Below are 14,118 nucleotides of genomic sequence, written 5' to 3'. Positions count from 1 at the left end.
AGTTTGAATAAATTGGCCGTTATTCATGTAGCTAATATTATCATTTGTGTTTTGTTGAAATAAATAAATAAATAAATAAAAGGAAAAATGCACATTATTACTGTGTGTGACTGCCACACAATGTCATATTTAACTAAAATGCAATTAATGAAGTCAGTGTGCAGGTTACAGATCCGAGGGCTTACAATAATTTCAAGACACTAAGGTCCCCACAGCTCTTGAAGGCAAATATGTCCTTATTTCCTTCTCTGCTGTCACTCCAGTGCATTGCTTTTGGTGTTCTATGGTCTTAAAAAGGTCCCATATTGTAAAAAGTGACATTTTCATCACTTTTATATTATAAAGTAGGTTTAAGTTCTATATAAATACTGCGAAAGTATCGAAACGCTTGATCCACAGAGAAATACACATAGCCCATATTCAGAAACTGAGCTTTTGAAACAAGCCGTCAGGATTTCTGTCCATTTGTGATGTCACAAATCTACAATATTTAGACCATTTCACAGTTTTAAACGCAAACATTCTAAATGTGTCCCAGTTTATTTCCTGGTTGCAGTGTATGTGAATGACATCAGCTGACAGGAAGTAAACATGGACCCAAGCTGTTGCCTGGCAACGTAATTCTGTTGCAATTCCATTGAAATGTACTAAAACGGAGCGTTTCAGACAGCGGGTGAATACAGGTATATTCAAGCAGACAGTATGAGGAAAATAAAGTTTTTTTTTAAACATTAAAGCATGTAAACACGTTCTAGTAGGAACCCCAAATACAAGTATGAACCTGAAAAAGGGCAGGATATAGCCCCTTTAAGACGTGTGAAGGACAAAAAAGATTGTCAGACACTCCTATAGTTATGAAGAATAATTATAAAAGCAAATACATTTAAAAAATAAAATATATGGGCACAAATATCACAGGTCAATATCGCAGCACAATATAAATATAGTTAGTTAAAATAGTCTTTATTTTGGAGTAATTCATTTCATCCTGACCTCTTGACCTCTCTGGAATTGAGCCACTGCGCATGCGCAACAACACTTCTACCTCTTCTCCGGACACGTGCACTCAGGTAAAATATTAACTGCAATATAAAACCACAGATAACGCTATATATGTATTTATTTGTTTGGGTTTATTGATTCAGTTGCGTCTCGTAGTATATACCATTATTTAACGTGTTAATTTTGTTGTCATAATTTGTTTTTAATTGGTGCAGTTTGCATTGCTAAGGTTACCAGCTAATTAGCAAAGTAACGTTTGCTGCGTCACCGATAATTAGTTTGCTGAAATGCACTGCTTTTTAAAGTTAAAACGACGTTTTTGTGCACTCTTCATGCCCACTTTTTATTTCAATGAACTCTTCTGACTTTACATTAATATGTATGTCGTTTGTCAGCTGTCGCCATGTACCGCTCATTCTCTCCCAACCTGGTCCGACCTAACCTGCCCTTGAGGAAGCCCTCATCGAGCCCTGTGGCTCTCTCCAGCCCGAGGCCTCCAACACCTCTTCTCTCCATGCCCGACGCATCACCTGTGCGCCCCGCGCCAGGCGCCACAGGAGACGGTAAATGAATGCCATCAATTATCCCGACTTGCGTCCAATACCTGACGCACCTGCCATGTTCATTCCTTTTTTCTTTTTTTGCAGACCCTCCTAACTCACCAGTCAGCATGGATCAATCTGCAGTATGTAACAAACTTGCAGGTTAAATCAATGTGTTTTGCAGAGTATTCCCATTTTTCCATTTTGTCTTTACAGGTGTTAGGATCTGTACCACCAGCACTGACTGTATGCTTCTGCAACTACTGTGGTCAGCAAGGTAATACCTATGTAAAGTTTCTGGTGAAAGGCATAATTGATAACACATCAGAGGCTTGTCAGTGATGGAGGTAAATTAATTACAATATTTATGACTCTTTTAGATCATTTCTTCTCAACATTTAAAAAAGTGACAGTGTAAAATATATATATATATCCTGACACTGTGGTGCATGGTATGCAACACATTTCCTCATGGTTGTTTTTTGTGAACGTCAGCGTTCTTGTCAGCGCATCTTTGTATTTAAATTCAGTTTATTAAACTAGTATTCTCTTGACAGGAAATTTTCGCTGCAAGCGCTGCAAGAAGACGCCTTACTGCTCTGTGGCGTGTCAGACAGAAGACTGGAAAGCACACAGACACATGTGCAAGTCTATTGATCCAGATCCTGCAAAGTAAGCTGGGTCAACCCTGAGTACCATTGATTTTTTTTTAATGCCAACAAAAAACAATCAGTTTATGATTCACAAGTCAAGGGTTAAATCATAATATAACGTCAAATAGATAATGCTCACTCACTCACTTGTTTCTTTTAATCCCAGAGAGAAACCTAAGGAAACCACAGTTTCGCCAGTGACAGGAGACAGAGCCGGCCTGCTTGAGTCGAAGGTAAGTGCAGTGATTTGGAGATCTTCTAATGCAAGTAAAAAAGTCACGCTTTACATTTTAATGATTGGAAATAACCCTATGTAAAGGATTTGTAGTGTATGTTTTGTTATCTGTTTAACCTCTGTTTATCGAAGCCCGGTGATGCATCCAGCCTCCAGAGGGTCTATTTGGAGGACTTGCATATGACTAAAATCATTAAAGGGGAAGACATCCAGGTACAACACACCCAGTTTGCCTCAACTGTAAAGACCGATCTATCCAATGTTCTTAAATAACAAAAACACAATCTCTTTTTGTTGTGATTTTTTAGGCATCTGTTATAGAGTTCTATAGCCCTGCCAGGTTTTTCCTTCTTGCCCAAAGTCCTGAGCTGCTGGAAGCTCTGCAAAACATCAGCACAGAGCTTCAGAAAACTTACAGCTGCTCATCAGTGACGACATATGTACCACATGTTGGAGAGGTTTGCGCGGTTAAGTTCTCCTGTGATATGGTGAGCAGAGGCCTTCTCAAGGAATTTGATAAGACACATAAGTTTTAATATGCAATAATGATTTAATATTTGCTCAGTTCTTTACTGTGCCTCTATTTGTTGTGTGTAGAACTGGTACCGAGGCCTGGTCCAGACTTTGGCTGCTGACCAGAAGACTGCTAAGATCCTTTACATTGACTTTGGCAATGAAGAGGATGTTCCTGTGGACAGGATCAAGCCCCTGGCTGCTAATATCCGGCCATTTTGTCCATGCGTGAGTGCATATTCACACGACTTAAATTATTTTTTTAAGCATGTTAATTAATACATTACATTCACGCTGACAGTTTGCAGTGTCTTACAGCTAACATGATGACACTAGCACTTGCATCTATCACTTTCAGGCAATGGAGTGCCGTATCGTCGGAGTGGTGCCAGTGACTGGCAACTGGTCGGACGAGTGCTGCATGTCAGTGAAACAGATGTTGGCCGGCAAGACTGTGACTGTGAGGCTGTTGGAAACACTACAAAATGGTCGCATCCATGCTGCGGATATCCTGCTTTCCAATGGTAGGTTACATAGGAATTCCGAAAAACATGATGTGTTTATGATGGTTGAAGAGTGATTTGTGAAAGGTAAAGGAAGGTAAAGGATTTGCATAAAGACAACTCTCTCTCCCTGTCTTTTTAGGAAAGCAGTTGAGCACATTCCTCGTTGAGCACGGTTACGCAGCAGAGGAAACCGTCAACGTAGCACCAACTCCGCAAGAAATAAGTAAGCCATATGTACTTAATGAAATCAGACTGCAGACCAGAGGCCTGTACTATGAAGCGAGTTCAACGTACCCAGTGTATCTTCTTGTTATCTGGTTTAACTAACCCTAACACACGCTCTCAAGCTAAGTGGTCAAAAAATTGCTGATGTGTGAATGGATTTGATTTGTTTTTGTTACCAATTTAGAGCAATGCAAGATACATATCTATATATAAAATTGTAAATATAAGTTTGATTTTCCTCAGACGCCATGGTGAGTGCATCCTTGGAAAACTTCAAGCGCCTCTCTGATGGGAAAGATGACAATGTCTGGGCTCAGCCACCAGTGCCACTGACACAGTCAGTGGGTGACTCCTTCTCCATTGTGATCACCCACCTCCAGTCACCCACGGAAATTATCGTACAGAAGGTGGAAAACGCTGGTAAGTAGCATTTGATTTGGTACACACAACTTCAGGCTCTGGACTTTGACTTTGAGAGCTTTTGGTTTACAGGAGTGATTCAGGAGCTGCAGCTGAAGCTGAGGGAACACTGCTGTCAGGTCCCAGCGCCCCAGAACTTCAGGCCAGCCCCCGGCACTGTTTGCTGTGCCCAGTTCTCAGGTACAACACACATTTACATACACACCAATATTCCACTATTATTCCGAATGGAGCATTTTCCGATTAAGACACAGAATTTCAAACTGTTGACATTTCAGCCAAGTTTCAGTTGAACAAACAGTTATATTTGCCAAAGATTAGTGCAGTCGTTTATAAATGTGTTTTAATTATTTGAAAATACCTCAGACCTGGAAGGTGCTTCAACTGACCAGTTCACAGATTAAATATGAATGTGTTTTTGTGTCTACATTTCTTCAGTTCTCGGAAGTCATACAGTATAATATCAAATTAGTAGTTTCTCTTAGTAGACCTGCTTTGTGAACTTACGCTCTGACATCTGTGTGTTTCTTCCAGAGGACAAGCAGTGGTACAGGGCTAAAGTTCTGGCTTATTCATCAGAGGAACGCGTCTGTGTTGGCTACCTTGATTTTGGCAACTCTGAGGAGGTGGATTTAGGCCACCTGCAGCCTATCAGCACTTCACTACTGGCCCTGCCAATGCAGGCCATGCCTTGTGGTCTAGCAGGTAGTATATGTGCCTGGTAATGTCACCAGGATTTCTCCTTCTGTTTAAGTACCTGAAAAATGTCATTGTAATATCAGATAGCTGAAAATGACCTGTACTTACACATTCTTTTTATTAGAGCAAATCTATCCTTAATGCCCCTGAAACTTGTTTTTTTTTCTCTCTTCTTGCATAAAGCAAGCATAGTTGCATAAAGCAAGCATTTTAATCGATTGACAGCCCTAATTATATCATTTTATTGGTTTTGCCAACCACAAAGAGTTTTCTTTGATGAATTTTACTCTAATTTTACACACATTTATGTCTTCCTGAAACAAGTTGTCTCTCACACCCTCTCAAGCATCTGTCATTGGGCTCCTTTCCAGGGGTGCAGCCTGTTGGGGAGAGCTGGTCAGAGGACTGCCTGCTGGCTCTGCGGCGGAGGGTATCGAACCGAATACTGCGCATTGAGATCCAGGGAGCACATGAGGGCAAGGCTTTGGTGGCCATGATTGATGAAGCCAGTGATCCTCAGGCCAATGTAGCCGAGCTGTTGACCTCTGCTGGTTTCGCTGCACCTGCTCCTATTCCCACCAGTAGTGACCAGCAGCTTGACCAGACAGCCACCTCTGCTGCTGCTGAACCACAAGGTGGGAAGTGTCTGAAATTAATCTATTACGTTGATATGAAAATTATATCAAGTTCTGAAACATGGGGAAACAATCTTCAAATTGAAGCAATGATTGTTCCTTTTTTTAGTGTTTAAGGGGAGACACTTCAGGTGAATACTGTAAATAATGTAATTAATAAATATTGCCATGAAACTTCCACACATTAAGACATTATTTTTTGTATTACAAGTTTTCTGAAATTGAATGTTTAAATATGCAAAGGATAAATATGTGCTAATTTGCATACATTTCCAGAACAGAAATCTGAACATTGGATGAAGCCAGGTTTAAAATTATTTTTTTTTCTTTTTGACATATTGGTGTCAAAGGTTTTTACAGAGGGATTTTTGGATATCTCTTTTTATCTCTCCATAAATCAGAAAATACTGTCAACAGCCATAAAAAAATCTATTTTTGCCATCTTATTAGGAATAAATTGTTCTATAAATCAGGCTATGAATGATGTATGAACAAAACCCCTCTGTAAAAACCTTCAGCATATAGATAGGAATGAAACTGGAAAGTTTGATGCACATAAGTGCTGCTGAAGTGGAGATTTATGGCTCGGAGTATTAAAAAAAAAAAAAAACGAATTTTGAGAAAACGGCCTTTAAAGATTTGTATTGACAAGTGCTGAAAAACGTTTTTGCCTGGGGTGTCTCCCATTCAATGAAGAATATTGTTCTACTTTTTTCATGATATTGAATATTAGGGTATTGTTAGTTTAACTGAAATGTCACTGGAGTCTGTCTAAAGTCTATCAAATGTACCATAGTTTTAATTAGAGAATTTTAAGACTAACTTTATATTTTGGGCTATAAAATACATACTGCAAGAGAGCAGACGGTAAACCCTATATGTTGTGCATTTTTATGTTTGATCGTGCTCTTCAGTGCCTCCCCCAGCCTGTGAGCCTCTGGTGTGGTCTTGTACTGAGCTTCCCCGTGACGGCCAGACAGTGGCACTGCTAGCCAGTGTCGTGGAGAACCCTGGGGAGTTTTACTGCCGCATCAACAATCCTGCAGGTATTGTCTCTTCAGCCTAGAGGGCTGTAGAGTATTTCAAATATTTAATTCTTCTTTGCACTCCCAGAATGATGCAAGTAACTTGAAATGCTATGGGAAACACTGCAGTGTTTATATTATACCACGGTTATGATCATTTCAGATGTCCACATAAGACTTCATGATTTTTCTATTTTGATTCTTTGTTTGAATGTGACCTTTTCTCATTTCATGTGTTTGTCAGACCATCAGCGGCTGATAGAGCTGGGAGCTGAGTTGAAACAGCACTGTGAGGCAAAGGCGTCACCTTTTGAGCCCAAAGTGGGGGAGCCCTGTTGTGCCATGTTTACTGGTGAGATTATTTACAGAACCACTGGATGTGATAAACAGACTACATTTACATGCACGAAATAATCTGTTTTTTTGCCCTTATTCCAAAAAAGACAATACTCCTACTAAGCTATTTACATGCCTAATGAAAATGAATATTCCACTAATATTCGTGTTTACTGCAGCCGTCCATACTCTTTATTAACTTAAACGGTGGCTGACTTGTTCAACGGTGCAAACACAGTCTCTCTCTTTCATTCTTTCAACCACCTTCTTGAAAAGGTCGGTGTTGCAATATTTGCGCATATCAAAAACCTGTTGATATCCAAGTCTTTCATAATGTTTAAAATTAGGTGTGTTTCCCCTTCTGACCAGCAATGTGGGCTTTTCTTTTGGGCATGCATCTCTGCAAACTTTCGGCTAGTTGGTTTGTGTACAACGCACAGAGCTGGACGTAAACAGCCAAGAGGCCGTGTGTTGCAAAACTGCAGTAAAAACCCCAAACGAGACACATATTCCAAATGCGCTGTATACATGTCCAAAGAATGCTCCTAAAACCATAATAATATCGTCACATCCCACGTAATTGGATGCTCCATCTGGAATAAGGCCTAATTCAGAATATCCAAAACGGAATATGCTGTTTACATGACCCGTGTCAAATTTGGCATAACAGCGGAATATTTGTGTGCATGTAAATGTAGTGTAGTTACTGTCGGCTCTTCAGACAGACTGTTGAAACATGAAAGGCTTAATACATTAGCAAATGAGTCAGAATAAGTTATTCATTGGTGTGATTATTAATTCTATCTGGAGTGAGTTCATTTTTATGAAATATTGCAATTGTGAATCTCATCTGTAAGTTGAACACATCATTTGTTGACACATAGAACTGTTTTTTGATCAGATGACATTCAGAATTATCTTTTTTCTTCTTTGTTTTTTGGGGATTTAGTTGTACATAATGTGCCTTTTGCTCCCCAGGTGATGGAGAGTGGTACCGGGCTATGGTAAACGAGCTGTCTGATAACGTGTCTGTAAACTTTGTGGACTATGGTTATAGCATGAAAGTGGAAAAGAGCCACCTTCGACCAATTACACCCCGACTCCTGACTCTACCCTTCCTGGCAATTCGCTGCTGGCTCTCAGGTAGTGTGTGTGTGGAGAGTGAAAGTGTTAGTAAATATGACATTTAAGTATCTTCTCAAATGAAATGCATTCTTATTTAGCAGCCAAGAGAGTATCTGATAATTTTTTTCTTTATTGGGGATTTGCTGTCACCTCCAAATATGGCACTTTATTAAATATGTGGCTGAATATGCCAAAAAAAAACATCCCATTTGGATCTCACATGGCCTTTAATACCACAGATTTGTGATTTCGACCTAGAGATGAGTGTTATCACTCTGACTGTTCTGTTCTTCACTTTGACTGCCCAAACACCAGACTGAAATTTTGTACAAATTTAAGTAATAAAAGACTTGGTTGTTTGAATTTTTCTTGGATAGTTGGATAAAAGGGGCATGAAACAAGTTTTTAACATTAAGTTTCTTACAAAGTGTGTGTGTGTTTGGACTCAGGTGTGGAGCCCCTGGGATCAGAGTGGAGCAGTGAAGCCCTGCTGTGGTTCCAGACTCGGGTGGATGGCGAGCAGCTCTCTGCACGCGTCCTCTCTGTCACTGAACAAGGCTACGGTGTGGAGCTGGAGAGCAGAGGGCAGAATGTGGCGACCGCCCTCATTTCTGAGCAACTAGCCAAAGTTCCTGGAGCGAATCCCACAGAGACGCATGCAACCACAGGCTCAGGACACAAACACCAAGATGAAAAAATACAGGAAAATGAGCAGAGCCAAACACAAGCCTCCAACCAGACAGGAGCCACTTCCACAGAGATCCAAGCTGAGGGGCTGACTGCAACGCCATCAGAAGGTCAGCTAATGTGCATATGTCCTAAAGATGCAATGCAATGGTTGATGTTTTGAAGAGCCCGGTTGAAATTGTGTGTTGTAATCTTTTTTCAGCCCCATCTTTCCCAGTGGACTGGAAGACAGTGGAGCTGCCTCTCAACGACACCTTTCAGCCTTGCATCGCAGCCGTCACCGGTCCTTCCCTCTTCTACCTGCTCGGTCCCAGCCGGGGTCAGAACACTCACTTTTGTCCACGTCTGTCATTAAAAAGATGCGTAAATGGTGAACATGTGATGCTCCTTCATGTTGTAATTGCTGTGTGTTGTTGTGCAGTGGATCAGCAGAAGCTTCAGGAGGTGATGATGGAGCTGGCTGTCTACTGCAGCAACATCCAGGCCTCTTTATCCTCCACTGTCCTGAGCAGACCAGCTCCTGGGGCTGCCTGCTGTGCCCAGTTCTCTGGTGAGGAACACTTATTACTCCATGAATACATTCTGTACATCATAAAAGGATAAGTCCAGAGATAAACTTGCCAGATTGACATAAGGTGTCTGCCCAAACTGTAACACACTCTCGTCCCGAGGCAACAAAGTGCATCGTTAGTCCTGGCCACCATCTCCTCCACTGCTCATTTCCCCCCCAAACTTTGATCACGCTTCTTGATGAGTTATCTGGCATATCTAGACATAACTGTCATCTGTGAAATCATCACAGCTGTAGGCATAAATTGAGTGAGTGTGCAGGGCTAGTTCAGTGTTTGGAAGCATTGTCATGACCCCTTAAAACCACTAGGTGTCAGACAGGTAAATTATAAAAGTGAATGACTGTGAGACAGCTTCTGAATTCATGGTGTTTCACATGCTAACATGATATTAAGCAACATTTCTAACTCATCAGAAAAAAATAGTAAATGCAACTTAAAATCTTGTCATGCATAATAGCCAACAATAATAAAGTTATTGTGAGGAACTTTTAAGTGGTTATGAAAAGTGGTCTCAATTTAACACTACATAAGTAAACAAGACCATCAGCAAAAAGATCAGCTATTTCTATATGGCTATTCTTGATGCTTGCCATCGGTGCCACCGGGTCTGATTCTGGCACAATCAGACATAATAGCAGGTTCACCAGAAACTCCTTCAGCTCAGACTCCAGCAGGGCCTCTGGCAGCGGTCAAACCCAGATCCAGCTTCGCTGCCGCCTGCGACCTGCAGTCAGAGCTCCGGCAGGAGGTGCAGAGCTCCATGCCCGGCCGCAGCAGTCCAGGAGCAGAGCCTCACCTCGCTGCTCCGCCAGTCCCCGCTGGGAGCCAAAACCGACACTACGCTGCTGGAGGCCCAGGTCGTATTGCTGGGCCCATTGTAGGGAAAGGAGACACGGGAGAACCAGAACTAAGCAGGGGAGACTGAAATGAGAGGTTTTCTAAAGGGACTCTGGTTGTTGGAAACACTACCACTTTTGTCCACAGAGACTGCCAAAATGTAAGTTCCTCGTAATAGCTTTAATGTCGAAACATCATATTTCTAGACTAGACTTTTAGTAAACGCTTATTTTTTGCTTTTATGCCAAAACAATGTCATCTTTTTTGAGAAAATGTATGTGACAAAAAATTACGGTTGAGTTTTGTAAGGTGGATTAGTTTTCAACATCATGGTTTATGAGGAAATGGCATCCAGAGTTTAATAGATAGTCTCAGCAGGGGGAAAACCCCATCACTCAGGCAACATCATTCCCACAAATCATTCAATGATGACAGGCAAGACATCTTATGAGGACAGAACAGCTGATCCGTCATTGAGCTATTACACACATGCACACAATCTGCCATCATGAATTCCCTCCTCTCATTCTCCCATCCAGTTTTTATTGTTTGCTCTCTGGCTGTTTTTGAGACCCCACCTGCAGTCGTTGCCCCTGCACACCTAAGATGGTAATTTGGTGTCTGCTAGTGGATATAATTACACAGCGTGTGTGCAGCAGAGCGTAGAAGCGGTTCTTCTTTAAACACAGTATGCAAGTAAGTGACTACAGCCTGGCATACATTCCTCTGCTCGGCTAACAACAGGGTCCGTTTTAATGGAGTATTCAGTGCTGGCTGTAGGTTTGTAGCTGGTAAAGAAGCATCAGTTTTTAAGGGCAGCTGTGTAGGTAGGGTCATCTTTAATCTCTTAAAGGCTTTTTTGGAATGATTAACAAAATGTGGAAGATTGACAACTTGAGAAAATGTTTACACGTTGTTGGCCTTTTCAAATTCTTACTTATTCTGATATTGCACATTGTGTAGATACATGAAGACACAAGCATCAAGGTAGTGAAATAAACACTCTCTGGAGGTTGTGACATAAAGGTGTCAAAAATATCTTAATTAGCATCTGTTGGTGCTCCCAAAACTGCCAATAAATGGCATTAAACACTGAACTTTTATTTTCAGCTGACAATAACTGGTACCGTGCGGTGGTCCTGGAGGTCGGTGAGAATGAGATGAGCGTCATCTACGCAGATTACGGCAACACCGAGAAGGTGCCGTTCTCCCGTATCTTGCCCATCCCCATGCACCTGCTGCAGCTCCCCTTTCAGATCACTCGCTGCACCCTCACTGGTGAGGCAAAAGGGCCATCATTAATTATTTCGAACTTGACCAAAAGTATTATTTGTAATTGCTCTTTGACTCCCTCATATTGCCCCCCCTCCCCTCTTTTTTTCTAGGTAGGGAACACTTCCCTGCAGAGTTGCCAGAGGAAGTGCAGCAGATGTTTCAAAACGTGCTGGTGAATGGCGTCCTCGCCACCGTCCAGTCCTTCAACGGCTCTGTTAACGTGCTCTCACTCACGCTGCCCACTGAGAAGGGCGGGGGGCACCTCACCACCATGATCCTGGATGCACTACAGGCCCAGGCCAAGAGTAATCCATGCCCATCCATCACCCAGAAGGCTGACCAAACTGACAACAGCATATCTACGGCCAGCACTATAGTTGTACCTGACTGCGCCCTGCCAACATCCAAACCTGACACCCCAACTGGGCTGGAAAATACAGCAGCTACCACCAGCTTGCCCATAACCCCAGAGCCGACACCCCAGACTCCCCAGCAGAAGAAAAACACTTCTGCTGTGACAGTCAATGGTTGGTCAAATCAAAATATCCTAGCAAACTTAGTATATTTTTGTATTGTCACAATTTATGGTATGCATTTGATTGCTTTGCTGGAAAGAAGATGGATTATGAGGTATAGTGATTGCTGAAATCAAGCAGCTGTTGTAATGATGTCTTACTTTTCAGAAGATCCAGTTCAGAAGATTATTGAGCAAATGGAGCCTCCATGCAAGATTGCAAAAACTAATGGTATGTATGCTTTAAAACCATGATCTGTGATTGCCTAACTTAAAACTTTTAACTTTTGTTTTACAATGAGTTTGTGGCTGATTTAATATGGTGTAGCATTCACTTGTCTTTGTATTTGAATCACAGATTCTCCGACCTCTGGCTGCTGCTGTCTGAACCTGACGACAAAGGTCAGAGCTGCTTTCACTGGTTTTGGAAAGCGTCTTTTGAGCTTGTGTTATTTAATTTTATAGATCATTGGTTGTAGTTTGTAAAGCCAGGAGTTAATGGTCATACATGAGCAGAATCTGGCAAAAACTTGACATTTAAAGTGCAAATGGATAACATGATTTTTTTGTTACCTTTCACAGATTGACCACCTGGAACAGTTGGTGCAGCTGCAGCTTTCTCTCATCACACAGTTAGTGGGACAGAAAAAATAAGATTTCTTTAAAACAAGTTAACTCTGAATGTTCTCCAGAAGCAACCACCCATTTTAATTTAGTCACCTTATTCTAATTAAGCTTTTAATTTATTGTCCTCATCACTGATCATCCTCTCTGTTCAGGGCTTTTATGTTTTTAGCCTGTGGTTAAATTACAGTACTTTTTTTTCGTTTTAATATTTTGGAGGTTTTCATAAAAATGCACTTATTAGGTTTGTTAAAGTTGGCAGAAAACTCTGCAACAAAAGATGTTCAACCTCAATTATCCACGTGTGTGTTGTTGTCTCCTGTAAGTGTGCTTTAGTGTAGCATGCTGCGATGCCATCTGTTCCTTTGTTCAGAACTAATCACCTGTTCAGATGGGATGTCCAGCCTGACTGATTTATGTTTGACATGTGTTTCAGTCTTTACATAAAGGTTCTGTGACTGTGAAGACATTTTTATTTTGTCATGTTTTTGAGGGCAGAATTTCTAACTAATGAAACATTACTTCGTATATAATACATTCCTCCAGTAAAGATAAGAAAGAGTCTGCTAAAAAGTGGGCAACAAGTATACTTGCAGGATAACAACTATTAAACTAGTAGTTTACTGAGAATGTACTATAAAGTGTACTTTCATAAACTAAAATGTAGACTACAAGTATACTTAAAGTATATCAACTATTAAACTAGTAGTGTACTGAGATTATACCCTTAAAGTGTACTTTCATAAACTATAAAGTGGGCTACAAGTATATATAAGTGTACTTGCAGGATAACAACTATTAAACTAGTAGTTTACTGAGATTACACTTTAAAGTGTACTTTCATAAACTTTAAAGTGGGCTACAAGTATACTTACAGTATAAAAACGTTTAACTAGTAGGTTACTGAGAATGTACTATAAAGTGTACTTTCATAAACTAAAAAGTGGACTATAAGTATACTTGCAGGGTAACAACTATTAAACTAGTAGTTTACCGAGTATACTTTAAAGTGTATTTTCATAAATTATAAAGTGGGCTACAAGTATAGTTACAGTATAAAAACTATTAAACTAGTAGTGTATTGAGAGTATACTTTAAAGTGTACTTTCATAAACTAAAAAGTGGACTACAAGTATATATAAGTATACTTGCAGGGTAACAACTATTAAACTAGTAGTTTATTGAGAGTATACTTTAAAGTGTACTTTCATAAACTAAAAAGTGGACTACAAGTATACGTATTTAAGTATACTTACAGTATAAAAACTATTAAACTAGTAGTTTATTGAGAGTATACTTTAAAGTGTACTTTCATAAATTATAAAGTGGGCTACAAGTATAGTTACGGTATAAAAACGTTTAACTAGTAGGTTACTGAGAATGTACTATAAAGTGTACTTTCATAAACTAAAAAGTGGACTACAAGTATATGTATTTAAGTATACTTACAGTATAAAAACTATTAAACTAGTAGTTTATTGAGATTATACTTTAAAGTGTACTTTCATAAACTATACAGTGGGCTACAAGTATACAAAAACTAGCAAACTATCAGTATACTTATAGTTGCAGTACAAAATAAAACTTAGGTTAAAACTAGTGTACTCAAAGTTTACTATTGTTATACTTAAAAGTATACTTTTATCAACTAAAAAGTTTAGTTTAGAATTTAGTCCAAAGAAGTATTACTTAC

At 40.2% G+C, this 14,118-nt stretch overlaps 1 protein-coding gene across 3 annotated transcripts; it reads left to right on the top strand.

Moving 5' to 3' along the window:
* The first annotated feature begins 956 nt into the window (after positions 1 to 956).
* On the top strand, positions 957 to 12,894 carry tdrd1 (tudor domain containing 1). 3 transcript variants are annotated; one of them, XM_037756096.1, is made up of 26 exons: positions 957 to 1,070; positions 1,398 to 1,565; positions 1,650 to 1,687; positions 1,761 to 1,821; positions 2,102 to 2,216; positions 2,364 to 2,430; positions 2,565 to 2,645; positions 2,741 to 2,920; positions 3,030 to 3,173; positions 3,304 to 3,469; positions 3,591 to 3,674; positions 3,920 to 4,096; positions 4,169 to 4,276; positions 4,631 to 4,801; positions 5,167 to 5,430; positions 6,345 to 6,476; positions 6,700 to 6,807; positions 7,770 to 7,934; positions 8,366 to 8,713; positions 8,806 to 8,922; positions 9,025 to 9,153; positions 11,123 to 11,290; positions 11,398 to 11,814; positions 11,974 to 12,033; positions 12,160 to 12,203; positions 12,384 to 12,894. In XM_037756096.1, exons 2-26 carry the CDS (start codon positions 1,406 to 1,408, stop codon positions 12,453 to 12,455), a joined length of 3,576 nt encoding a protein of 1,191 aa, XP_037612024.1. In that variant the 5' UTR covers positions 957 to 1,070; positions 1,398 to 1,405; the 3' UTR covers positions 12,456 to 12,894. The 3 variants fall into 3 exon arrangements, with proteins under 3 accessions (XP_037612024.1, XP_037612023.1, XP_037612025.1); XM_037756095.1 differs by having other exon boundaries at positions 11,971 to 12,033; XM_037756097.1 differs by lacking the exon at positions 1,761 to 1,821 and having other exon boundaries at positions 1,650 to 1,706; positions 11,971 to 12,033.
* Positions 12,895 to 14,118: the final 1,224 nt, after the last annotated feature.

The sequence above is a fragment of the Sebastes umbrosus genome, chromosome 20 (genome assembly GCF_015220745.1).
Source record: "Sebastes umbrosus isolate fSebUmb1 chromosome 20, fSebUmb1.pri, whole genome shotgun sequence".
Taxonomy (NCBI): Eukaryota; Metazoa; Chordata; class Actinopteri; order Perciformes; family Sebastidae; genus Sebastes; species Sebastes umbrosus.
Note: the sequence above shows the minus strand (reverse complement) of the source record. Positions and strands in the feature narration are given on the sequence as shown.

Excerpts from the sequence above, each read along its gene's own strand:
- tdrd1 (XM_037756095.1), top strand. The coding sequence starts at position 1,406 with ATGTACCGCTCATTCTCTCCCAACCTGGTCCGACCTAACCTGCCCTTG. Across the intron at positions 2,921-3,029 it reads TTAAGTTCTCCTGTGATATG|AACTGGTACCGAGGCCTGGT; the intron begins GTGAGCAGAGGC and ends TGTTGTGTGTAG. Across the intron at positions 4,277-4,630 it reads TTGCTGTGCCCAGTTCTCAG|AGGACAAGCAGTGGTACAGG; the intron begins GTACAACACACA and ends TGTTTCTTCCAG.